This window comes from Choloepus didactylus, chromosome 4, assembly GCF_015220235.1.
Source record: "Choloepus didactylus isolate mChoDid1 chromosome 4, mChoDid1.pri, whole genome shotgun sequence".
In the NCBI taxonomy this organism is placed as follows: domain Eukaryota; kingdom Metazoa; phylum Chordata; class Mammalia; order Pilosa; family Megalonychidae; genus Choloepus; species Choloepus didactylus.
In genome coordinates, this window is record NC_051310.1 from 12,425,842 (window position 1) to 12,452,518 (window position 26,677).

General features: G+C 49.5%; 2 protein-coding genes across 7 annotated transcripts in view; both read left to right on the top strand.

Annotated features, from left to right (window-relative positions):
• SYNE3 (spectrin repeat containing nuclear envelope family member 3) overlaps positions 1-26,677 on the top strand; it is a 121,565-nt gene that overhangs the window by 7,355 nt on the left and 87,533 nt on the right. The gene's annotated exons all lie outside the window — the stretch shown is intronic.
• On the top strand, positions 17,458-25,081 carry LOC119532562 (predicted GPI-anchored protein 58). The gene is made up of 4 exons (XM_037835016.1): positions 17,458-17,495; positions 21,689-22,050; positions 24,790-24,930; positions 25,035-25,081. Exons 1-4 carry the CDS (start codon positions 17,458-17,460, stop codon positions 25,079-25,081), a joined length of 588 nt encoding a protein of 195 aa, XP_037690944.1.

Genomic DNA, 26,677 nt, shown 5'->3' on the forward strand with positions numbered 1-26,677 from the left:
ACAGTCCCCTCCTGGAGGCCGAGGGCTCTGGGACGGGGAAGCACAGGGGGCTGGAACCTGCTGGGCACGGACTTCCTTTCCTGTACTGCACCCTTCACCTTGCTGGGTATGTGTGAACGTGCTTTATAAACTGCAGACCCCGACACAGAGGTGCAGGGTAATTTGTAGTGTTGGTTCCCCCACAGGGTGAGGTGTCACTAGCACCATCTGTCTTCCCAAGCAAAGGACGGCTAGATTTGCCACGTTGGCTGAGGTGTGGGGCTGGCTGCTGTGAACTGTGGAATCAGACAGACTTGGGCTGGGACCCCAGCTCTGCCACCTGCTAGGTGGTCTTGGCCAAATCCCATAGCCTCTAGGGGCCCTGGCTCACTCACCTGCAAAACGGGGCTGGTCAAGCCCTCCACAAAGGCAGCTCCCATTGCTTCCCTTTCCGGCCCCTCGCCCCACCCCTCGGAGTGCACCCATTTCCCCAGGTGCTCACTGGCTTGGGGGCAGGGAGGGGGCTTTGGTGATAATGTGGGCCTGGAAGGCAGTGCAGCGCTTCTGCCTGCGCTGGCACTTGTGGGGAGTTGGACCCTTCTGGTCCGTGGAGGAGCACAGCTGCAGGGAACCAGCCCTCGGCCCAGGCGTTCTTGGCCAAGGCCATGGCCAGGCAGGTCTGGGGAGCTGAGATGGGCAGGCTGTGCCCATTGGGAAGCCAGCACCCACTTTAGAGCAGTCTTTACTGGGGCAACCAGGTGCAAACCTCACAGCTTGATCCCTTCTTTCCTTCCCAGGGTCCCTAAAGCAACATATTTCTCATATAGAATCAACTAAAAAAATTAAAAAAGCCAAATCCACCCCATCAGGCTTTGGAGTCTTTCTCCCAGCCCTGAGCCTTGGGGTCTTCAACGTGTGGGGGTCAGATCTCCAAGAGTTGCGTTGGGGCCACTAGCACTCGACAAGACAGGTTCCATGGTATAAGCTCAGGGCACAGGTTGGCAGCCACCCCCTCTCCAACTTCCTCTCCAGCTTCACTTTTACTTTTCTTTTAATCCTCTGGTTATACCATGTTCTCATAGTCATCTGGGTGCCACCCTAGACCAGCTGTCAGGAATTCCTGGGCATGGGCTGCATATCTGTAGTTTTTAAAATGTAGTGGTTGAGAACCAGTGGGTTTTGTCAAGAAAAGTCTCAGCATGAGGCTAATGTGTTTTAGGAGCTCTCTTATCACCAGTCCATCTCTCTCTCTCTCTCTCTCACTCTCTCATTCCCTCGCTCTCTTTCATTCTCTCACTCTCTTTCTCTAACAGGGGTCAGGCTTTAGGTGCAAGCTGGCAACCATATCCAGAGGGAGTGAAGTCAATACTATTCATATTCATTATATTTATTTCTTATGATGTTCTATTTATGGCAATTGATCCTGACCCTGGTATTCTGTTTAAGATAAAGGTTAAAAGTTTCCTTTTTAAATAAACTTAAGTTTTAAAGGGGTCAAATAAAAGAAAAATGAGAAAAAAGTAACTCTGCAGGTGTCTGCAGATGTGGCCAAAATCCTGACTGGGATGCACTTCCGGCCAAGTCTGTGGAAAGAGGGAACAGGGTGGCCTCTGAGGGTCCTGCTGGCCAACACCTGCGAGGAACTCGCTGGGCTGCCCGACAAGACGGCCGGATTTCCCGGGACCCGTTCGCCCCAGGTCCCAGGGAGAGCCGGGGGTAGCAGATCTGAGGGTGGTGCGTGCAGAAGGAAGGGGCTCCCAGTGGCTTTACCCAGGGAGCCCCGGGGAGGCCCAGCTGCGTTGCATCTGCAGCAGTGCCTTTGCCCCTCTCTCCTCCGTCCCCAGCCCTCCTTAGGGCATCCCAGTGGCTTTACCCAGGGAGCCCCGGGGAGGCCCAGCTGCGTTGCATCTGCAGCAGTGCCTTTGCCCCTCTCTCCTCCGTCCCCAGCCCTCCTTAGGGCAGCGTGAGTTGCTCCATGTCCTGCACTCGGGGGTACTGAGAGCCAAGCGCGAGGACAGGACGGCAGAAAAAGCTGGGCGCGGCCCACAGGGTCTGTTCCTCCGAAGTTCCGGTTCTGGCTCTGGGCCTGACTGCGTTTCTTTCGCATGGGGCTGTGGGAGGTCCTGGTCAGGGGTGGGGCCGTCCTCAGGATCCTGAGGGTGCAGACCCTGCCTTGGAGGGCCGTCCTCGGTGGGCCTGGCAGGAGGTCCCTGAGAGTGTGGGGAAGACTTCAGCTGAAGGGCCAGGGCCACCGAAGCGTCTCTAAGTGAGGGAAACCCCGGAGGGAAAAAGCTGATGCAGACCCAGCTCAGCCCGTGGAGGACTTTGGCTGCTCTGCCCGTTCCAGGTAACGGGGGATTGCCTCGTGGTCTGCTGAAAGGAAGATAGAAGCTTCTGGGCTCCCAGACCTGGAGGAAGGCTGTGCTGACAGGCAGGGGGTGGGGTGAGGTAGATCCCTCGGGCTGATGAATAACCTTTGCCCTCAGAGCTTCTAGAACAGGGGTTGACAAAGTTGTTTTCTGTACAGGGTCTGATAGTAAATGTTTTCGGCTTTACTGGCTGTATGGTTTCTGTCACAGCTCCTCATCGTAGACTCAACTCTCATAGACAGAATGCAAATGAATGGATGTGGCTATGTTCCAATAAAACTTTATTTTATGGATGCTGAATTTGAATTCCATATAGTTTTCACATGTCATGAAATATTCTCCCGTTGATTTTTTCTCAACCTTTAAAAATGTAAGCACCATTCTTAGCTGAAATTGTCATACACAAAGAGGCAGGGGGCCGGAGGTTGGAAACCCTGTTCTAGGAGCTCTCTCTGCAGTTGGGGGGCGGACCATGCACACTTGAGCTAGTCACTGTTCTGCTCATTTCCATTTTTAAAAATGTGGTCTGTTGAGTGAAATAAGCCAGACACAGAAGGACAAATATTGTATGATCTCACTGATATGAAATAATTGGAGTAAGCAAACTCATAGAGTCAGAATCAAGAGGTATACATTACCAGGGGACGGAGTGAGGTTGGGGAACGGGGACTTAATGCTTAAATTGTACAGAGCTTCTCTGTTGGTTGATTGTAAGGTTTTGGTAATGGATGGTGGTGATAGCACAATATTATGAATATAATTAACAGCACTGAATTATATATTTGAATGTGGTTAAAAGAGGAAATTTTAGGTCACATGTATGTTAATAGAATAAAATTAAAAAAAAAATCCATGGGTCTGTACAACACAGTGAACCCTAAGGTAAACCACAGTACAATTATAAAAATGTGCTTTCATCAATTGTAACAAATTTACTGCATTAATGCAAGGTTTTAATAATAGGGTGGTATGTGGGAACCCTATATTTTATGCATGATTTTTCTGTAATCCCACAACTTCTCTAATAAAAAAAAAAGATCGTTCTGAAATAGTCCTCAGTCTTAAGTCTGCCATTTAAAATAGAACCCAATGCTGGTGAATTAGTTTATTCATTCAGCAAATATTAATAGTCTAGTGGCAGAGACCTGGATGTGAAAGCTTGGCATATTCTGGCTGTGGGAACTTGGGCAGGTGGTTTAACCTCTCTGAGCCTCAGTTCTTTCATCTGGTAAAGAAGCAGTAATAGTAAGACCTACCACGTACATGAAATAACCTGTGTAAGACTCTTGGCATAATACCTGGCACAGAGTACTCTAAAGGTTAGCTGATATTCCCTCACCTCTATAAAGAGTGCAAGAAGGGGTGCAAAAAGATGGACGGGAACATTTTATCCCTTTATCCAACAACCCTGCAAAGTAGATCTTATGTGGCATTTTATAGAGAAGGAGGCCTGGAGAAGCTGGGGCGCTTGTCCAAGGTCACGGCTAACAGTAGATGGTGCAGCTGGAAGACAGTCTGACTCAAAAGACCGAGCACTTTTCAAGAGAGCCTTGGTGGAGAGCTTAAATCTGGCTTATCTAGGTGTTGCTGATGGAATTAATTTAATCATTAGTCTTTCTGGTTAGAGCCGGAGCTCTTGTTCTAACTCCTCCTTGCTGGGGAGACCAGCATGTTTGGGGGACCTCAGCCTCCAGCAGCTGTGGGGGTGCTTCAGGCAGAGGGCTGCCTGTCTTAGGAGAGCCCTTTCGCTGTACACAGAGCTCCAGTTTGGAAGCCCACCTGGAAACAGGCATCTGGGGAGACCTTAGGTTTTCCGAGTCCCTGCAGGGCTAGTGGGGAAAGTGCTAGAAGACCAGTTTCGGGGAATCCACTTTCAAACGATGGAACCCTCGGGATCTTGCTAAACAAATACTGGAGGTAAGTTTCTGGTGGTTTTATGCCTTGGTTTTGCCTTATGTAAAACAGAGATGGACGTGTCGTAATTGGTGTCTCATTGCTCCAGGTTAGCACGTGTGTGCTGAGCTCCGGTGGCGCTTTCTCTGAATGCACAAAGCAAGGCTGGGGGTGGGGAGGCCTGTCCTTGGGCGTTGCCGGCCTCGGCCTCAGGAGATAAAGCTCGGACAAGGGGAACAGGACTGGGCAGCTGGGATTCTGAGCCAGGGACGCTGGGCCGCAGTTTTCCACACCCTCCCTGCGTTGCATCTAAGGCTGCTGATGAGAGAAGGGAGGACCCCTGAGCTCTAGATTCACCACGTGCTGTCCTGGCTACCCTGGGGCATGTCTCCCTCCTCTCAGTGACCCGAATAAAAGCTGCTCATGACAAGGCTAGTTCCCAGCACCCACCACTGAGTGGCTGGAGACTGGGGGAAAGGAGGGAGGACTTTAAGGGGGGGAGTGACAGGAAATGAAGGTGGAAGTAGTGACCTACAGCCACGGTTTGCTCGAGACTGGGGTTTCCTGGGTTCAGGGACTTTCTGTGCTAAAACAGGGATGCCCAAGGCCAACTGGGATGAGTTGGTCACCTTGGTTTGTGGATCAGGGTGCTGGGTGCACGGTGTCAGGAGCAGGGGTGGTCTCTCCTGTGAGCCTCAGGGCTCCTCCGGGCCCCTCCCCTGTGCACCAAGAGCCTCTGGCCCTGCTGCCCCCCGAGAGCTGGTGAGCACCCTAAAGGCAGAAACCACCCTGTCCTGGGGGCCAAGGCCTGCGGCCAGAGCACAGGGTGTTGCTTGAATGAATGGGAGGTTGAGGGATTCCCCCTTCGTCTCCTTCGGGCTGGGCACAGATCACTTAGCAGCTAACTCACACCTTGCCTGGTGCCGTTTCCTCTCCCAGATGCCCTTCCTGCCCTCAGCCACCTCCTGCTCTGGTCCTTTAAGACTCAGCTCGAGAGTCACCTGCTCTAGGACTCTTTTCTTGACCTCCCCCTCCCCCCAGCACAGTGTCTCCTGCACCCACTGAGTCCCCCTGAACAGAACCTTCCTCTGTCCCCTAATTGGGGTTATTTGTTTATATGGTTTTCTCCCCCGCCTCCAGTGAGCTCCTCAAGGGAGCGTCTCCAGTTTAGTATTTTCTCTGCTGCACTTGGCCCCAGCATGCCCTCCAAAGATTTCTTGAAGGAATGAACAGAGCTGAACACCAAGCAGAGATTCATTCATTCCCTCCTTCACTATCCAAGGCAGGGGATAATCCAGCAGTGCACACAACTGGCAAAGCCTATGCTTGGGTGGAACTTACATTCTAGGGAAAGGCTGATGATAATCAAACAAATAAGTCAGTAAAGTGGAACAAAGCAGAAAATACAGAGGAGAGGGGCTGGTTGCCTGCAGGCTGGGATGGGGCTCCAGGTCCATGGAGGGGAAATAGCGTAGGCTCAGCCTAAGTGGGAGAAAGAAGGCCTCTTCCCCTGGGTGGTGACAGCTCAGGGACAGTGGCCTTTGCCTTTCATACAAAGCATGTGGACTGTCAGGCCCTTCAGGGAAATCCATTAAAGCCGGCCTTGTCTGAGAGGAGGGAGAAAACAGTTTACAAAGCTGGATGGTGTTTTGTGCCTGGGGTGGGAAGCCAGCGTGCGCCCGGCCCTTCCCCTTTGGCTGGGAGCGCAAAGAAGGGTGCCCACGTGCTGACGCCGCTCCCTCGGCTGTGGGTGACCTGGCAGCCGCAGCAGTAGGTGGGGCCCTGGGCTCTGCTCTGGGACTGTGGGGTAGACCCCAGGGAGCTCAGCTTCCTCCCTGTGGAAGGGATTAAAGCCCCCTCCCGGCCCCAGCACAGAGGATTGTCAGGGAGAGGATCTAGGGGGATAATAGGTATGAGAGTGCTTGGTCAGCTGCCAAGAGCTGGACACAACAGTAGGCTATTGTCCTCTGGGTCTGACGGGGAGCTCAGTCCCACACACAGGCCCCTGCCAGGACAGCAAAAGGCAGCCTCCTCCCACAGGGTTCCTCGGGCCTATGCTTGGGAAACAGGCTGCTACCCAGAGTGCCAGGCGAGGGCCTGAGTCCCCAAAGGTGACCCCAACCTGGCTGACAACTCACAGAGAGCAGAGGAGAAGGCGGTCACCAGGCCCGGTCCCCTTGGCTTCACACACGTCGTAAACCTGGCATCTTGAAGCCCTGGCAGGAGCAGGCACGCACTAATTATACTCTCCACAGCCTGTGAACAATTGACCTGGGACGCCAGGCAGGTGAGGGCTCTAGGGGATAGGTCTCAGGGTCTCTGAGGCTTCCAGAGAGAGGGCAGGAGTTGATGGTGCTGGGGAAGGCTGGGCTAGGTCATTCAGTGGACCTGAACTTGCAGCCCCCTGGGATGGAGTCAATTTTAAACTTCTTGGGCTCTGCTAGGGAACTTTTGGGTAGGACAAAGGCAGCAGGCTCACTTGTGTGTGACCTTGGGTGGGTTACTTAACCACTTTGAACCTTGACTTCTTTATGTATAAAAAAGAAGAAAAGCATTCCTTTTTAAGAGTGGGTGGGTAGACTCAATGAGCTGATGCATGTAAGCACCTAGCACAGTGCCTGACACCTGGTAGGCCTGTGGCAGTATTTGTTCCAGAAAAATCAGGGCAGGCTTCCTGGAGGCAGTGATACCAGAGCTCATGGGTGAATGTAGCCAAGCAGAGAAGGGCATTCTGGGCAGAGGTAGCAGCACAAGCAAAGGCACCGAGGGGAGAAGCACATGGTGTAGACAGGGAGCCACAAGTAGCTCCTGCTGCATGGAGAGGAGGTGGGAAGTAGTGGGAGGTGAGGCTGGAGAAGTGGGTGGAGAAGGGCCTTGACTGCCCCACTAAGCATCTTGGACCTGCTCCAGTGGGGGCTGTGGGGCACCTGAGGGTTTAAAGTCAGAAGTGCCCTTGGCTCTGAGCCCTTAGATGCCCCTTTCTGCCAAGAAGAGAAGACTCTGGTTCCTCTGCCCCCTGCAAGGCTGGCAGGTTTCCTTAGAAGCATCTCAAAGCTTCATGCCTCCACAGCCAAGCATGGAATTTGCTCTGCTGGCTGCGGGTCTCCCTCAGGTTTCGCCGCCCCAGACACTCACCTGCTCCCCAGACTCCAGCCGGATGAAACCTTGCCTTCCCCCACCCCCACCTGGCTGTTCCTCCTGCAGCTGGCAGCTGAGTCATGAAATGAAAAGTGAGGTTCAGGTGGTTCTGTGTCATTTTGCAAACCAGACCTGAACATTGTGGAGGATATTTTTATTAGTTGGAAAATAAAGCCGCGGTGAGCTAAATGTATGGGCTACTTTGTCACTGGCTGCCGTGGACTCAGACTGTCAGCAGCACCCCGGCTCTGTGTGGGACTGAATGGCCTACCAGGCCAGAGACCAGCTCTTTGCAAGCTTGTAGGTGCATTTTACAAACAAGGATGCAGGCACAGAGAGATGAGTAAACTTGCGTGAGGTCCCACAGTTGATAGATGGCAAAGCCGGTGTGCAGTGCCCAGGCTGGTCATGCTTCAAAGTCCTACCCTTTTCTTGATACCACAGCGTGAATGCCAGGCTTAATACTTGCTTTAGCTAACATGTAATATCTAATATGTAATATCTAATATAATATATAATTTCTACTAATATAATATGTAATATCTAATATCTAATATGCAATATTTAATGTAATTGTGAAACCTTTTAATTAATTTGTTTTTAAAATGTATGTAACTTTAAAGTCTTTTAATTTTTTTAGAAACAGTGTTCCTGTCACCTTAAGGAAATTAAATTTTTTAAAAAAGATTTATTGGAACACAGCTACGCCCATTTGCTTGTGCATTGTCGATGGCTGCTTCGGCCTTACAATAGCAGAGTTGAGTACCTGCCCCAGAGATACAATGGCTGCAAAGCCAAAAATATTCACTATCTGGCCTTTCACAGAAAAAGTTTGCTGACCCTGATCTAGGTGCGCAGAGTTTGTAGCATGCCCTGTATCTTTTCAGCCACAGCAATATTCCATGATGTTAATTGACTCATTTCTCATTGTAAAAGCCCCAGAATATTTCATGGAGTGGATGTTACAAACTTCCCTGAACTGTTTCCTTTTTTGCTGGGCAGTTCTATCGCATCTTTCTGTTGACTTTCCTTATCTCAGTCGCACTGTCACATTTGCAAATTTATCCTTTATTTAACAAACACTCCCATGGGCACTGTTCTAAGCTCTTTACCAATATAACTCACTTAGTCCTCGGCTTAGCAAGAAGTTCCTATTATTATCATCGCTGTTTTATGGCTTGAAGGCAAAGTCACAGAGGAGCTAATCGTGGCTTTTCAGCCCCCGTGCCAGGGTTTGAATCTCTCCAGGCTGGCCCCGCAGTCTGTGCTCTCAGGAGCGGTCAGCAGGCGCCCAGGGAAGGTCCAGCCTTGGATGGTGGCCCCGTGGGGGCGGCCGGGCCCGGCAGGGAAGGTCCAGCCTTGGACGGTGGCCCCGTGGGGGCGGCCAGGCCCGGCAGTGACTCACCTCGAGCCACCCGCCCCGCCCAGCTGCCCCACGCCACCTAGCTTTGGCTTTCCTCTGCGCCTCCTGTTACACAACTGGTCAGCTCAAGCCAAGTGACCACAAACTTTGTTTCTTTGTGGAAAATGGCCCCAGAAAGGTCTTCTGATGCTGAAGAAGTGCAGAGACGTAGGAAAATCGTGGCTTCTGGTCTAAAAAACAGCAGTTGGGGGTAGTCATATAAGATGGCTGAGCCCAGCGGGGGCTCTGCTTTGTGGCCTGAGGGGTCGCAACTTACCACCACCCGTTCTCAGCCTCCTGAGGTCAGGGGGCCTTTGGGAGGCTGATGCAAGCTGCAGAGCTCACAGGAGAGCAAACATGTACCCAGGATGCTGTGGAAGATTTCGGGGGGTCATGGCCCATCCAGGGACCCCAACCTGCTGCCTGGGATGTGAGTTATATTCCCTCGTCCACAAAGACATTTTTTAGAAGTGAGTTTAGTGAATAATTTCCCACAGGACAATGAACTGGTGGATTCCAGAGCTTCCCATATCGAGAAATGCCGGGTAGCGATTGGTGGTGGGAGGGACCCCAGCTGCGGGAGAACACTCCGAATGCTGCACCCATCTTCCAGAAGAGAAGACACTCTGAGCCGTCGTCACCCAAGAGCCTGGTCAGGATGGCGGGCTCCGGCCCACTCTGCTCGTCTCTGTGGTCTTTGCGCCAACCCCAGTCAGTGTCTGTGTGGAGCAGGTGATGAACCAAGCTTGGTCGTTAAATGAGCCAAGCTTCTCCTGAGCTTCGGGAAGGAATGGCTCTCGGCTGGAAGATGAGATGATCCCACCCAGACCCTGCCTGTTCCCCAGGTCCTTCGAGGGCATGCCCTCATCTTTACCTGACCTGGTCTGGGTGGAATGAGAAGGCACGAAGGGCAGCAGTGAGAGCCAGCTGGGCTTTGCTCAGCCGACACTTCCTGCAAGTCCAGGCCCAAGTCTCCTGCGGCTGGGGTCAGTGTCCCTGTGCCGGCTGCTCTGCCTGGGTCATTTTGAGCCACATTTCTGAGCTTTGGCTCAGGCCAGTCCACCTGCTTGTTATACCCTTTGCCACTTCTCACGTGACCGGGCCCCATTCATCCTTCTCGTCTCAGCCAGGATATTTTCTCCGTATGACCCCCTGCGTGGCTCCCTTCATCAGAATCATTGCTCCGTTCTCTAGGCTCCCAGGGCTTCTGGCGGACCCCTCCATTTTGCCATCATCGCAGTCTGACTTAGAGTTTGCGAGCCGTCGTCTCTCCCAGAGGCCGTGAGCTTTGTAACCCGCCACCCCCAGCCTGGCAGAGCACCAGGCGCATCCGACGCTGAAGCCCAGTGGTCTCAGATTGGAATCGTTGCCTCCCAACTGTTAGCTGGGGAACCTGGGGCAGGCCTGAAACTACTCTGACCCTTAGTATCTTCCACTATAAAATGGAAATGAGGAAGAAAATTGCCTCTCGAGTATAAAAAATATGTTTATTATTAAGTCAGCAAATACTAGTTGAGCTGAATCGAGTATAGCTTCTCACAGGGGAAGGGCTTGTTCGTCATGGAAATTTATTCCAAATTCCAAATAACAAATGATCCACCCTGGGGTGGGCACCCGGGGCATGCATGGCCGTGTGAATGGGTATGAGGGCCGGGCTTGACTCTCATTTCCTCTGAGACCCGCCCAGGGTCGCCAGCTTCCCACGGTGATGCTGCCACTGGAGGCAGGACCTTCTGCTCCCCGGCCAGCGCATTGCCACCCCCTCGGGCTGCATATGGCATCGCTTTGGGGAGGCAGAGGTTACTTTCTGTTTGTTCCTTTGTTTGATTTGAAAACGGTCACACCCATTTATATAATGCCTGTGGTGGTGGTTTATTTAATGCCCAGGGACCAGGCTGGATCCTGGAATGGTCATCAGGCTCTCAGAAGGAGCCTGGCTAAAGAGGCTGGGGTTACAGGCAGCTCTGGAACCCAGTAGACTGAGGTTCAAATCCCACGTCTGCCATTTGGGCACTGACAGTGGCCTCTTCTGAGAGTCTAAAGGCAGGTTGTGTCAACTCTCTGAGCCTTAATTTCTCTGAAATGGGGATGGTGATTGCAACCTTGCAAATTATTAAGGATCAAGTGATGTGATGAGTGCCTAGAGAGAGTGAAGCATGCTGGCTAGTGCCTAACTCATGCCCAGTTAATGAAAAGAACCCCTTAGCTTCCCTTTACATTGGCACACCATCGGCCCTACCTGGATAAGGTAGTGAGCCATCTGTCACTGGAAGAGTACAAGAGTCTTGGGAACCACTTGGTGGACATATTTTCAAAGAAATTTAAGCAGAGGCGGATGGTTACACTGGGTCCACTTGAATGCCTCTGCTAGTCTTGTTTTCTGGTTTGCTAATGCTGCTGGAATGCAAAATACCAGAAATGGATTTGCTTTTATAAAGGGGGGTTTATTTGGTTACAAAGTTATCGTCCTAAGGCCATAAAAGTGTCCAAACAATGGCGTCAACAATAGGCTACCTTCACTGAAGAACACTGATGGTGTCTGTTAGCTGGGAAGGCACAGGCACGTGGCTGGCGTCTGCTCCCGGGTTCTGGTTTCAAAATGGCTTTCTCCCAGGACGTTCCTCTCTAGGCGTCTGGGGTTGCTCTCTTAGTTTCTCCCAGGCAAACTCTGGGCTAGCAAATGTCTGCTTTCAACGGCCATCTCCAAAATGTCTCTCTTGGCTGCTCTGAGGTCCTTCTGTTTGTGAGCATTTTATAGGACCCCAGTGATTAAATCAAGGCCCACCCTGAATGGGCAGGGTCCATATCTCCATGGAAATAATTCAATCAAATGTTTCACCCACAGTTGATTGAGTCACATCTCCATGGAAACACTCAATCAAAGGATTCCAACCCAATCAACACTAATACGTCTGCCCCCACAAGATTGCATTAAAGAACATGGCATTTTGGGGACATAATACATCCAAAACCAGCACATCCTGAGATTCTGATTGCTTTTTATTTAACAGCTTTTGTTGAGATATAATTCACATACCATATAATTCACCCATTTAAAGTATATAATTCAGAAGCTTTTACTATATTCACAGAGTTGTGCAACCATCACCACCATCAATTTTCAACCATTTTCATCATCCCAGAAAGAAACCTTGCACCCCTTAGCAGTCACCCCACAACCCCCCCCCCCATTCCCCCACTTTCTGTCTCTATCGATTTGTCTCTTCTGGGCATTGCATATAAATGGAATCATACAATACTTGTCCTTTTCTGTCTGTCTTCTTTTGCTTAGCATAATGTTTTCAAGGTTCATCCACATTGTTGCACGTATCAATACTTCATTTCTTTTTATTGCCAAATAATATTCCATTTGTATGGGTTGGATGTACTACATTTTATTTAGCCATTCATCAGTTGATGGACATTTGGGTTGTTTCCACTTTGGGGCTATTATGAACATTCATGTATAAGTTTTTGTGAGAACAAATGTTTTCCTTTCTCTTGGATATATATACTCAGGAGTAGAATTGCTGGATTATATGGTAATTCTATATTGCACTGTTTGAGGAACTCTCAGAATATTTTCCAAAGTAGCCACACTATTTCACATTCCAACCAGTAGCATAGGAGGTATTCTAGTTTGCTAACGCTGCCAGAATGCAAAACACCAGAAATGGATTGGCTTTTATAAAAGGGGGTTTATTTGGTTACAAAGTTACAAGTCTTAAGGCCATAAAGTGTCCATCAACAAAGGGCACCTTCACTGGAGGATGGCCAGTGGTGTCTGGAAAATCTCTGTTAGCTGGGAAGGCACACAGCTGACGTCTGCTCCAAAGTTCTGGTTTCAAAATGGCTCTCTCCCAGGACGAGCCATCATTAAAATAAAAAACTTTTGTCCTTCAAAGAACACCATCGAGAAAGTGAAAAGCTAACTCACCAAATGGGAGAAAAGTTTTGCAAATCATATATCTGATAAGGGACTTGTATCTAGAATATACAATGAACTCTTACATTCAATTATGAGAAGATAGCCCAATCTTAAAATGAGCAAAGGATCTAAACAGACATTTCTCAAAAAAGAAGAAAAACAAAAAAAAATACAAATGGCCAAAAAGCATGTGAAAAGATGTTCAACATCATTAACCACAGAGAAATACAAATCAGAACCAAAATGAGATACCACTTCACACTCACTAGAATGGCTATAATAAATAAAACCGATAATAACAAGTGTTGGGGAAAATACAGAGAAATTAGCACCCTCCTGTGCCGGTTTGGATGTATTATGTCCTCCAAAACGCCATTACCTTTGATGCAGTCTTATGTGGGCAGGAAACATAATGGTGTTGATTGGGTTCCTCAAAAATATCACTCTTAGTTGTACTTGGGGTGTTTGTCCTCTCAGCTTCTCCGGAGCAAGAGTCTGCTTTCAACAGCCGTCTTCAAACTGTCTCTCATCTGCAGCTACTCTCTCAGCCTCTGTGCATTCTTCAAAGTGTCCCTCTTGGCTGTAGCAAGCTTGCTCCTTTTGTCTGAGCTTATATAGTGCTCCAATAAACTAATTAAGGCCCACGCTGAATGGGTGAGGCCACAGCTCAATGGAAATTATCCAGTGAAAGATCTCACCCACAGCTGAGTGATCACATCTCCATGGAAACATCCAATCAAAAGTCTCCAACCCAATCAACACCAATATGTTTCCTGCCCACACAAGACTCCATCAAAGATAATGGCGTTTTGGGGGACGTAATACATCCAAACTGGCACAGGAGGGTGCTAATTTCTCTGTATTTTCCCTAACACTTGTTATTATCGGTTTTATGTATTATAGCCATTCTAGTGAGTGTGAAGTGGTATCTCATTTTGGTTTTGATTTGTATCTCTCTGTGGTTAATGATGTTGAACATCTTTTCACATGCTTTTTGGCCATTTGTATTTTTTTTGTTTTTCTTCTTTTTTGAGAAATGTCTGTTTAGATCCTTTGCTCATTTTAAGATTGGGCTCTCTTCTCATAATTGAATGTAAGAGTTCATTGTATATTCTAGATACAAGTCCCTTATCAGATATATGATTTGCAAAACTTTTCTCCCATTTGGTGAGTTAGCTTTTCACTTTCTCGATGGTGTTCTTTGAAGGACAAAAGTTTTTTATTTTAATGATGTCCAGTTTATCTATTTGTTTCTTTTGTTGCATTTGCTTTTGGTGTCATATTTAAGAACTGTTGTCTTATCAAAGGTCATGAAGACATATGCCTTGGTTTCCTTCTAAGAGTTTTATAATTTTAGCTTTTACATGTAAGCCTTATATCCTTCTGCATTAATTTTTGTATATGGTGTGATGGAAGGGTCCAACTTCATATTTTTGCCTATGTATATCCAGTTGTCCCAACACCATCTGTTGAAAAGACTCTTCTTTTCCCATTGAATTATCCCTGGCACCCTTGTCAAAAATGAACTGATCATAAATAGGAGGTTTGATTGTTTCTTTATCTGTGGGGCATTTTGAAGAAATGAAGTGCTTCCCCTCAAAGGCACAGGATGGTTTTTAAAAATTATAATTGTCTTTTTATTAGAGAAGTTGTAGGCTTTTAGAAAAATCAAGAAGAAAGTACAGCGTTCCTATATAACACACATAGTTTTCCCTATTACTAATGCTTTGCATTAGGGTGGTAGTTTTGTTCCAGCTGGTGACACAATATGCTTGTAATTATAATTATGACTATAATTGTACTATTTATTAAGTATGGTGTAGTTTACACATGGAGTGTTTTTTTACCAAGCTGAGTCCTGGCTGTAACTCTGCCAGGAAGTTGCTGCAAGATCGTAACGGGGCTCTTTCCTTGTCTAAGCCTCAGGCTCCCGTCTGAGGCACAGCTGGACAAGAGGGTTCCTAAGAACTGGTCCAGTTTTGGCACACAGAGACTCGGCGAGGCTAATGCAGAACCTTTTGTTGACTTCCTGGGGTGCCCCTGTCATGCTCTGCAGCGAGGTCCCTAGTGTGGGGTCTGGAGCCAGTCTCGATCAGGGGCTCTGCCTTTCCAAGAATGTCGACCTCATGCTCGTGCACTCAGCAAGCAGCCCCGCCTGGGTCTCCCGAGGGGCTGAGATCCAGGCTCCACCCCCGAGGCTGACAGTGAGAGGGACCAGGGGTTGCAGGTGCAAGGGGCTGATAGCTCAACAGGGTTGCCCATAGGGCCACAAGGCCTGACCTGAATGACACATGCTTGCTCTGGGCCAGATCTGGAGAGTATCAGGTTGAGCTGTGGGTGCAGCTGCGGTGGAGAACTCTCTGCAGCTCTTTTGCCTGCCGGTTGGTGGAAAATATTACTCTTCTTACACTTGTCTCTCCAACCAGGGCCAACACGTGGACCAGGTGGGTGCTGGACCCTCACATAGAAGTACGGTGCGGTGTTGTGGGGAAGCCATTGGAGTTGGACGGCTTAAGTTCCAATTCTGGCTTTGCCTGCTTTGGGGAAAGTGATTTAACATCTCTGTACCTTGTTTCCTTATTATAATATGGGGCTCATAATGGGAGGACCTCATGGGAGATTTGCTTTAGAAAACTGGCACAAAGAGCAAGTCCTTCTAACATCTGCAGATCTGCAGTGGTTATAGGTTGGAATTGTGTCTTGGGACAATGCAGCGTTTACTGCAGGGCTCTCTGCCTGCTCCACAGTAGGTTATTATGGCCCATGGCTATGACATTGTTCCGGTTTGCTAATGCTGCTGGAATGCAAAACACCAGAAATGGACTGGCTTTTGTAAGGGGGTTTATTGGGTTACACAGTTACAGTCTTATGGCCATGAAGTGTCTAAGGTAAGGTGTCAACAAAGGGTACCTTCACTGGAAAAAGGCCATTGGCATCTGGAAAACCTCTGTTAGCTGGGAAGGCATGTGGCTGGCGTCTGCTCGCTCCCAGGTTGCGTTTCAAAATGGCATTCTCCGAAATGTCTGCATCAGCTTGCAACAGCCATCTTCAAAATGTCTATCTCAGCTACAGCAGCAAGCTCCTTATGTCTAAACTTACGTAAGGCTCTAGTAAACTAATCAAGGCCCACACTGAATGGGCATGGCCACACCTCCATGGAAAGACTGAACCAATAGGTTCAAACCTAATCCACACTAATACATCTGCCCCCACAAGATTGCATTAAAGAATATGGCTTTTTCTGGGGGACATAATATATACAAACCAGCACAGACACACTGTAACCTGGTGTGATTCGCCTTTAGGTTCCCAGAACAGAAGATAATTGTAGTCCCTAACATTCTGATAAGGTAGGGTTTCTCTGCAGTGGGTTTTTCCCTTCCTAACAGTGATTCTGTTAGAGAAAACTCCCACTGCGAATGGATTTGCCTCTTCCCTGTAAAACAGCCTTCAGGATTAAAGCTCGCCCATCTCAGAAGGCATGGGAGGCAGGTGGGAGCCATCGCTCCCCTTTTACTCTTTTACCAACGAGGAGCTGAGCTGGTTGACATCGGAGCCGGCATTGGAATCCAGGGCCCCGGATGCCCATCCAGGGCCTGTTCCCTCCCCCACCCCCCGCCCCCCGAAGGAAGAAGGCTCTTGGCAACTGTTTATGTGTCAGCCGAGGCCAGAAGAGGCATCGTCATTTATAATTTCCAGATTTACTTATCCATTCAAAAATATTTGGGGGCAACCCCTAGGTGTCATTGTCCCAGATGCCATGATCGAGAGGCCAAGGACTGTGCCCCGGTGCAGGTTGCATTCAGCGAGAACCACAGACTCAGAGTTCAGGGGGCTGGACTCGAACCCAGGCCCCCTACCTTGCGAGCTGTTTTTCAACCCTGATGCTAGGAAGCCCCGTGGCAGCTGCACAAGGTGTTGGGCAGGGATTCAGGCCCCCTTTGAACCAGGGCCTCCGGGGACTGTCGGGGCCTGCGGGAGGATGGGGTAGTGGCCAAGGGAGGAGCTCTTTGGGAGCTCTTGTGAGTGACTCCAATTGCTTCTCTGATGTTACACACTCTTGGCTGCTGGTTCAAGGTGCCCACTTGTTTCAGTTTCCAAGCAAATACCATGAAATGGGTTGGTTTAAACAATGGGAATTTATTTGCTCACGGTTTGAGGTGGGAAAAAGTCCAAATCAAGGTGTCATCAAGGTGATGCTTTCTTCCTGAAGACAGTGGCGTTCTGGGGCTGGCTGCTGGTGATCTTTGGTTCTTAGCTTGACAGATGGCAAGGCCCATGCAGCCCCTCCTAGCTTCTCTACTCTCTTCTGGGTTCTGCTGAATTTTAGCTTCTTGCTTCCGTGGCTTTCTCTCTCTCTCTCTCCCTGTCTGAATTTCATTCTGCTTATAAAGAACTTCAGTACTAAGAATTATGTACTGAAGGCCAGGCCCAACCTTAACTGAAGTAGCCTCATCAGATGGATTCACAGGAATGCATTGGATTTAAGAACATGCTTTTCTGGAGTACATGGCTCCAAACCACCACGCCAGTTTTGTCCTCAGGGAGCTGCCCACGGAAGGAGTTGGCAGTCCGCCCCCTTGGGGCTGGAGCAGGTTCCCATTGGCTCACGTCTCCCTGTCACTCACCTCCTCAGTCTCTGGGAAGTGCTTAGTTCCAAGGCCCGAATTAAAATGTTAAAATAAAGAAGTTGGTTAGCCATTCAGAACTGCAAAATCACAGTGAGATCTCATCACACACCGATTAGGATGGCCAACAGTAAAAAGGCTGACCACACCAAGCGTGGGTGAGGATGTGGAGGCACTGGAACTTCCATCCACTGCGGGTGGGAAGGTAAAGTGGTGAGGCCACTCTGGAAAAGAACTTGGCAGTGCCTTAAAAGTTTAAATATACACCTACCACATGACCCAGCCATCCCACTCCTGGGTATTTATGCAAGAGAAATGAAAGCATATGTTCATAGCAGTGCTATGTGTAATCTCCAAAAACCATCCATCGATGGGTGAATAAACAACCATACAGTGGAATATTCTGAAGCCATCAAAAGGAACGAATTATTGATGCACACAACAAACATAGATGAATCTTAGAATAAGTATGCTGAGTGTAAGAAGCCAGACCTCTGAAAGGAGTACATGCTGTATCATTCCATTTATATGAAAAACTCTAGAAAATGCAAACTAATCTATAGTGACAGTAAGCAGACAGTGGCTGCCTGGGATGGGAGTGGGCAGGAGGAGAGGATTACAAAGGGCACCAGGAACCTTTTGGAGGTGATGGATGTGTTCATTATCTTGACGGTGGTGATGGTTTTATGGGTGTTTATGTCAAAACTTATTAAACTGTACAGTTTAAATACTGGCAGTGTATTTGCTGGAGTTCTCTGGGGAAAACAGAATTGACAGCATAAACGTGTGTGTGTGTGTGTGTGTGTGTGTGTGTGTAAATATTATGAGCTTTATTATAGAAATTGGCACATGTGACCACAGGGAGGCACAAGCCCAAATTCCATAGGTCAGGCGCCAAGTTGGGAACTGTAATGAAGGTTTAATGAATACCCCAGGAGAATTTCTAGAGATAGAAATTCTTTCTGACTGCTGAAATCCTTAAGGCCTTCAACTGATTGGATGAGACTTCTCTCATTGCTGAAGGCAGTCTCCTTAGTGGTTTGTAGATGTCATCAGCCGCAGATGCAATCGACTGACTGATGATTTAAATCCATGAAATTTACAGTAACAATCAGACCAGTGCTTACCTGACCAAACAACTGGACATCATAACCCAACTAAGTTGACACATGAAATTGACCATCACTGGCAATTTATTGTATGTCAATTATACCTCAATAAAGCAGTTTATTTATTTTTTTTAAAAAGTGATGGCTCATTCCCAGCCAACTAATCAGATGCCTTCCTTTCGGGAGCTCCTGCAGAGACAAGGTGTGGCAACAGATAAAGTGAAATATGACACTCACTAACCCTGCCCTGCCATCCTAAGCCCCAGTTTTCTCATTGTGAAATGGGACCCATGATAGTATCTACCTCCCAGACGTGGTCGTGGTCGGGAGGAGAACATGGGAAGTGATTAGTAAACACACAATAAATGGTAGCCCACGTGGGGCCCCCTGGGGCGCCAAAGCAGGGAGGGGTCGTTTCTACTGGGGGAGGGGAAGCCAGACAGGTTTCCTCCTCTGTGTGCCTGTGAGCCAAATCTCCAAAGGAGAACGGGGAAGGGGAAGAGCAGGGGAGGGGAGAGCGGAAGGGCTATGCTTGAGAAGCAGGAACTAGACTTGGAGCATCTAGAAACTGAGGCAGAACCCGAAAGCCTTGTGGCAAGTCAGGCAACTGTGGGGTTAGACGGGAGCCCCATCCTCGAGGGTCCCCAAAGAGCAGTGACATCCACTGGGCCAGTTTCTTGACTTGGGGTCTGAAGATTTTTCTGGAGATCATGGGCTTCTGTGAGAAGTTTAAAAACTTTTAAACACTGTATATTGGTGCCATGCTTTTCAACTGAAAGGCATTTTCATCAAGGAGAAAACGTATTTCTAAAGTCAGTGTTGAGAAAAGTGGAGTCTGGGAATATATTCCCGCACAGCCATATTCTTTTCTTTTAAAAGCATCTGCATTTTTCAGGCTTGAGCTGTGCTGCAGTGCCCCCCTACCCGCCCCTGGGGGCTGCAGGCCATGCTGAGCTGACGTCCAGCAAAGGGGCTGCTGGTCCCGCCGGGGGAGGCTGTGGCTTGGACCAGCCGGACAGGCAGGTCTGGTGGGTTCAGTGTTGGAATCTCCTCTGTGGGGAAGTCAAGCAAGGTTCCTGCACCAGGAGGTGTAAACGCACTGGGGCAGAAGGGGCTGGCAGGTTCAGCTGGGAGACGCCTGTCCACCATGCTATCAGGACGCTGGTCTGCGTCACGGGGGAAGGTGGGGACAGGTGCATGGCAAAGGGCCCAATATCCAGTCTCCTGGGGGGGGGGAGGTGCTGGGCATGCCAGCCTGGAGGGAACTGGGGCTGGCCGTGCCCTCCTGCAGGGTAGATGGCGAGCTCTCCTTCTTGGCATTAGCCTGAGCAGGGCATGCAGGCCTTGGAGATTTAACCTCAAGATGAGCGGGGGTCTGTGGTGTGTCACTGCCCAGGATTTCGAGAGGGCACTTAGGGCTCCCGCCCTCCCTCTTGGTATTGTGCAGGTAGCGCTGGGTGGGGGCAGGGGGTAGGGGGAGATGGTGCTCTTTGGACAGTGTGCCCTTTCAGGGCAGGCTTTTGTCCTCACCCCCACCCCTCACCTCACCCCACCCCCCATGCAATTTCTTAGAAGCACTGAGACTTCGCTGGTCCTTAAGGATCCCACGGACTGGCGGGGTCGGGTGGGGTCTGTCACATTCATTCACAGTCACACTGAGCAGGCACTGAGCCCAAAGAGGAGGGGAGTAGGGAGCAAGACAGATGAGGGGACAGAGATTTTCGGATGGTAGGATCCAAGCTGAGATTGACAGTCAGGGAAGGCTTCCTGGAAGAGAAGCCCTCTGAGCTGAGCCTCCAGGGGTGCTCAGTGTCCTAGGCAGAGGGAAGCAACCTGGTGAGTGCAGAGGAAACAGTGGGTGTTTCTTGTTCCTGGGAGGTTAAGGGTGTGTGGGGGGCAGGGGGGCAGGGTGGCCAGCAGGAGGTGAGGCCGGAGAGCTGGTGGTATCTGTGGTTACCTTCTGGGGCCTTCGAGGAATAAGTGTGTGTGAATACCTTCAAGGTCTATCAATGAAACAAAAGCAGCCACTGTGTGCAGCTCAGCTCCAGGGATGCAGCTTGAAGCAAAGGCCTTTATAGTTTGGGGAGGGAACCAGCAGCAGTGCCTCACTCTGTCCTTCAGGTGAAAGGGGCCTGCTCTGTTCTTAACCCAGGTAACTCAGGGAGCTGGGTCAAGGAAGGCAGTTTTGGACACGTGGTGAATTCAGATTTCTTTTGGTTTTCTAATCTTGGCCCATATTGGACTGACCGTGGAAACCCCTAGCTGCAATCCTTCCCTCCATATATATATGCATATGCCAAACGCATGCGTGCGCACACACACACACACACACACACACACACACACACACACACTCTCTCACACCGCAGCTGGAATAGTAAATTCTAGCTAAAAGGAGCCTTAGACATCATCGAATACAGCAGTTTGCCAAGTGTGGCCCTGGGACGGGCAGCATCTGCTTCCCCTGGGAACTGGAAATGCAAATTCTCAGGCCCCAGCCACTAAGACCTCCTTATCTGAAACTGGAAGTGGGTCCCAGCAACCTGCATTTTAAAACACAGCTCTCCAGGCAGTTCTGAGGCAGCCGCAAGTTGGAGAACCACTATTCCAATCTGTTGTTCCTCGAAGATTTTTTTTTTTGTCCCCAGAAAAAGCCACATTTTTTTTTATTTTTTTATCTTCATTTTATTGAGATATATTCACATACCACACAGTCATACAAAACAAATCGTACATTCGATTGTTCACAGTACCATTACATAGTTGTACATTCATCACCTAAATCAATCCCTGACACCTTCATTAGCACACACACAAAAATAACAAGAATAATAATTAAAGTGAAAAAGAGCAATTGAAGTAGAAAAGAACACTGGGTACCTTTGTTTGTTTGTTTCCTTCCCCTATTTTTCTACTCATCCATCCATAAACTAGACAAAGTGGAGTGTGGTCCTTATGGCTTCCCCAATCCCATTGTCACCCCTCATAAGCTACATTTTTATACAATTGTTCCTCGAAGATTTTTAAAACCACAAGAATACATGCTACACACACGCATGTATGACCCGGCTATCAAACAAGTCTTGAACCGTATTTTTCCCTAGCACACGAGAAGCTCTGTGAAATTTTCCATTCCCTCCTATTCTGTTGTCTTTCGTTATGAAGAATCTTTGATCAAGACCTCTGCACTGGTTTCACAGCCCGCAGGGTGGAGAACACTGACCTAACGCCTCTCCCCCCAGATCCGAAGCCCGGCCTCGCGGATTGGCCCGCCCAGCGTCACGCCTGTCCCCGGACTCGGGGTCCCAGCGGGGTCCCCCGGCGCCTCGCCCACGCTGCGCGCCCCTCCGCGGGGCCGTCCCCCGCCTCCCGGACCACACCCAGGGGCGGGCCGAGCGCCACCCTCAGGACCCCGCCAGTGCCTGCCCCCTTGCAGCCTCTGATTGGCTGCCCTCCTGGCAACCTGAGCCAATCGCAGCTGGTCCTCGGGAGCCAAGGCCCCGCCCCTTGGAGCCCCCGGCCCCGCCCCTTGGAGCCCCCAGCCCCGAGGCCCCGCGCTCTTTTGCGGGCAGTCTGGCTTCCGCGCACCGGTTCCGCTGGTTTCGTGCTTGCCTTCATGCCTTCTCCCCTCTCAGACCTTTATGTTTTTACTAAGCGTTGCTGAGACCAGCGTTTCCCGGGGCAAAATCTGGGTGTCCTTCAGTCTGTGCCTTTTGAGGGAGAGTTGGGTGTAGTTAATTGGAAGGTGATGGGAGATGCTGACTGCGGAAGGAGGTGGGCCGGGGGCCGCCGGCCTCACTGCCCGGGACCGTTCATCTGGGGTGGCTGATTGCAAGTCGCCTCTCCAGAGCACCGGCCTTGGAAGCAGTTGCTGGCCGGTCCCCTTAAGTGGCTGTAGTTGTAAAGCAGACCCCGACCACCCTGGTTACAAAGTGGACTTTCTTTGTCTTTTATAAGCCGGTGGGCAGAGGGGGCTGTAGTGCAGTCTGTGCGGCATTAGTGCAGACTCCTACTCTCCCCAAGCCTCTGTTTGGTTACATCTAAAATGGGACCAAACCCAGGAGTTCTCAACTCCAGAGGCAGCTCCCTTGGAGAGCTGTTGTAAGATTCAGTAAGGTGATGGGAGCATGCCTGGTCCAGTGACCAAATGTGATGCCCAGCCTCCCTTACACACTTTGTTCTCGGAGTCACCTTCTGCTGATGCCACGTAGGAGAGAACTGCAGGGCACCATCCTCTCCATGCTTTGGACGATGGCTTCTCTGCCACATGATCTGTGAGAAGCAAACAAGAAAGAGCCTTCCCAGAATCCGCTTGACAGAAGCTTTGGGATTAAAACCAGCTGCAAGCTCAGTTCCTGAAATTCCAGCCACGGTGTATGAGAGCAGCAGGAAAGCGAGTGAGGGTGGGATTGGTGAGTGGCAGGGCAGGGCAGGGCTGAGCCGTGGAGAAGCGAGTGGTGGGGAGGCTGAGCGTGCCTGGTGCTACGGCCAGCCTCTGCCTGCACTGCCGACGGGTCTGGGGTCAGTCTGTGGTGGGTGGTCCCCGGCCAGGTCACTGGAGCAGAAGCCAGGCCATATGGGAGCTGGGTTTGCACAGACCCAAAGTACTTGGGTTCTCGAGCAAAAGCCAGTGGTCAGCTGGATTGGCACAGAGCTGGAGGGGCAGGCACTGTGTCACTGAGGCTGCCTGGCAGCTGGGACTGCAGTTTATTGTTCCCAACACTAGGTTCTTGAGCAAAGGCCCAGATTTGTGCCCTGGAGTTGCCTTCCTGGAACTTGGGTGCTGTTCCGGTTTGCTAGTGCTGCTGTTCTGCAGAACACCATAATGAATTGGCTTTTATAAAGGGGATTTCTTCGGTTACAAAATTACAGTCTTAAGGCCATGAAAATGTCCAAACAAAGGCATCAACAATAGGGTACCTTCACTAAAGATCACCAAGGGTGTCTGGAAAACCTGTTTCTGGGAGGCACATGGCTGGTGTCTGCTTGCTCCCAGGTTGCGTTTCAAAATGGCATTCTCCAAAATGTCTCTAAGCTGCAGGTCATCGGGACAAACTCTGGGCTAGTACCCCCAAAGTGTCAGCAAAACTCTGCTTTCAATGGCCATCTTCAAAATGTCTCTGCAAGTTGCAGCAGCAAATTCCTTCTGTCTGAACTTTTATAGGGCTCTAGTAAATTAATCAAGGCCCATGCTGAATGGGCAGGGCCACACCTCCATGGAAATTATTGAATCAGGGTTATCACCCACAGTTAGGTGGGTCACGTCTCCATGGAAACAACATAATCCCAATATATCAGGAGATTGGATTAAAAGATCATGGCTTTTTCTTGGGGGGAATAATATATCCAAACTGGCACAGGTGCCTGTGGAGAAGACTCACAGAGGGCAGGCTGCCCCAGGGTCCACCAGGGCTCCCCAGGGCCCCCCAACTGCGTGGGCAGCACTCTGAGGGATTCTGGGGGAAGGTATAGACAGGACGTGGCAGCCAAGTAGCGCCATGTAGTTTGAGAGCAGTGGGTCCTTCTTAGCGTCTGCATGATGGTGGTCAATGTTCTTCATATCACTGACTCTCATTTTCTTGGCTTTAAAGTGGGGATAATAACAAGTGTCTCACTGACTCTTTGTAGGATAAATGAGTTAATTGCTGTGATCCTTTTAACACAGAGTTGGGCACATACAAAATGCTAGATAAATGTTGGGTATTAATATTATTATCATTAATCCTGGATTCATCACTTCTTGGCAAGCTCTTTGCCTCTGCAAGTCTCATTTTCCTTCTTTGTAATAATGAGACTAATAGGGCTAGCCAAGCTGACAGCAGCTCGGGAACCTGATGTCCCCCCTCTCTTGCCGGGAGGGAATTAAGGGATTTGGTTCTGTCCTAAGCAGGATTCTTGGTGTGTCTGGATCATCGAATAGCAGGAAATATTGTTGGCACATTTTGTTGGTGTTTGGGTGTTGGAGGATTTGGGGTATAGGGCTGTTCTAGCCTGGTCCTGATGGGGTGTCTGCCCCTCACTGGTGGTAACACAAAGCCATGTCGGGAACCCCATTCTGCAGCCTGAGCTTCCCAAGGACCAGAGAGGGGAAGGGAGGTGTTGAAGCCAAGCGGCCCCTGGTACACAGGGTTCTGCACCGCGGTTGACAATCCGTGGTCTCCCAACTGAGACTGACTAGGCACCAGTACCCTGCCTTCCTACAAGGCTGGTCCCCCCAAAATTGCAGCTGGGCCAGTTGCTCAGGGAGCCAGGAGCAGGACAAAGGAAGCCTGTGTCCTTCACGGTCTCCAGATGGACGGCCATCCTGTGGGTGCCCTCACATCCCTTCCTCGCATCTCCCTAGCAGGGCCCACCCTGCAGGCTGCTGTGCTCAGGCTGCCCATGCTGGTTTCCGGCGGCCCAGCCCCCAGCAAGCACCAGAGGGAGGCTGGAGGGCCCGAGGCACGGAGAACCCCGGGTCCCTCCAGCAGCCTCTCCGACCTGGGTGGGGTCTCCTGCAGCAGTTCTGTCTCCTTGGAGACCCCAGCTCCTTCTCAGTCTCTCCCAACCCTTATCTGGAAGCCTCACCTCCTCCCTCTGTCTCTCCAGCTAAGCCACGCAAGTGGCTGATCTCTGGGTCGCCTGCTGACTCCTGACGGCTTTTCAGCTCTTTCATCCCTTGTGGATCCAGGTCCTGGCATCACATCCCTTCTGTTTAGCTCAGCCCACTACATTTACTCTGCCTAGTGGCCCCTGACCCACAAGGGCTGCTAATTCCCAGGAGCAGTGCTGTTATGCCTCGAGTTTTGGTGGGGTGAGACATCATTTTTTGTTTGTTTGTTTATAAAAAAACTTACTGTGGTAACATACATATAACATAAAATTCCCCATCTTCACCATTAATTTTTTTTTATTAGAGGAGTTACAGGTTTATAGAAAAATTGTGCAGAAAGTACAGTTCCCATATAGCCATCCACTCCACACACACAGTCTTCCCTTTTACTAACAGTTTACATTAGAGTGGTACCTTTCTTACAATTGATGGAATGTTAGTATTATAATTGTTATCAACTATAGTCCATAGTTTACCTTGGGGTTCACTCTGTATTGTGCAGTTCCATTCTGATAACATAGTGTTTCGGTTTGCTAATGCTGCCATTATGCAAAACCCCAGAAATGGATTGGCTTTTATAAAGGGGGTTTATCTGGTTACAAAGTTACAGTCCTAAGGCCATAAAAGCGTCCAAACAAAGGCATCAACAATAGTATACCTTCAGCGACGGAAGGCCAGTGGCATCTGGAAAACCTCTGTTAGCTGGGAAGGAAAGTGGTCGGTGTCTGCTTGGTCCCAGGTTGAGTTTCAAAATGGCATTCTCCAAAATGTCTGCATCAGCTTCCAACGACCGTCTTCAAAATGTCTCTCTAAGCTGCAGCAGCGAGTTCCTTCTGTCTGAGCTCTTAACAGGACTCCAAACACTAAATCAAGACCCACGCTGAATGGGCGGGGCCACACCTCCATGGAAATAATCTAATCAAAGTTATTACCCACAGTTGGGTGAGTCACATCTCCATGGAAACAGCTTAATCCAAAGATTCCAACCTAATCAACACCAATACATCTGCCCCCACAAGGACTGCATTAAAGAACTTGTCATTTTGGGGGACATAATACATCCAAATCAGCACACATATCTACAATCTAAAATTAATTTTAACCACTTTAAAGTATACAATTCAGTGGTGTTAATTACAGTCATAATGTTGGGCTACCACCACCACCATCCCTTACCGAAACTTTTCCATCACCCCAGAGGTTCTGTACCAATGAAGCATGAGCCCCCATCTGCCCCCAACTCCTTTCCCTGGTAATCTAGTTTCTGACTCTATGAATTTGCCTATTCTAGATAGTTCATATAAGTGGGATCCTGCAATATTTGTCTTTTTGCAGCTTATTTCACTCAACATGAAGCTTTTCAATGTTGTAGCATGTATCAGCACTTCGTTCCTTTTTACAGCTGTACAAATATGCTGCATTTTGTTTGTCCATTCACCTGTTACTGGACACTTGGGATGTTTCCACTTTTTGGCTGTTGTGAAAAATGCTGCTATGAACATTGGTATATATACGAGTATCTGTTTGGGTCCCTGCTTTCACTTCTTTAGGGTGTATACCTAGGAGTGGGATTGCTGGATCATGTGGTAATTCTGTGTTCAACTTTTTGAGGTACTATTTTCTGTTTTTTGCAGCAGGT

Bases quoted from the DNA above. Each gene is read 5' to 3' on its own strand.
- LOC119532562 (XM_037835016.1), top strand. From the start codon at position 17,458: ATGGCCAACAGTAAAAAGGCTGACCACACCAAGCGTGG. The intron at 22,051-24,789 runs GTGCTTGCCTTC...GCATCTCCCTAG, and splicing joins GCACCGGTTCCGCTGGTTTC to CAGGGCCCACCCTGCAGGCT. The intron at 24,931-25,034 runs GTGGGGTCTCCT...CTGTCTCTCCAG, and splicing joins CAGCAGCCTCTCCGACCTGG to CTAAGCCACGCAAGTGGCTG.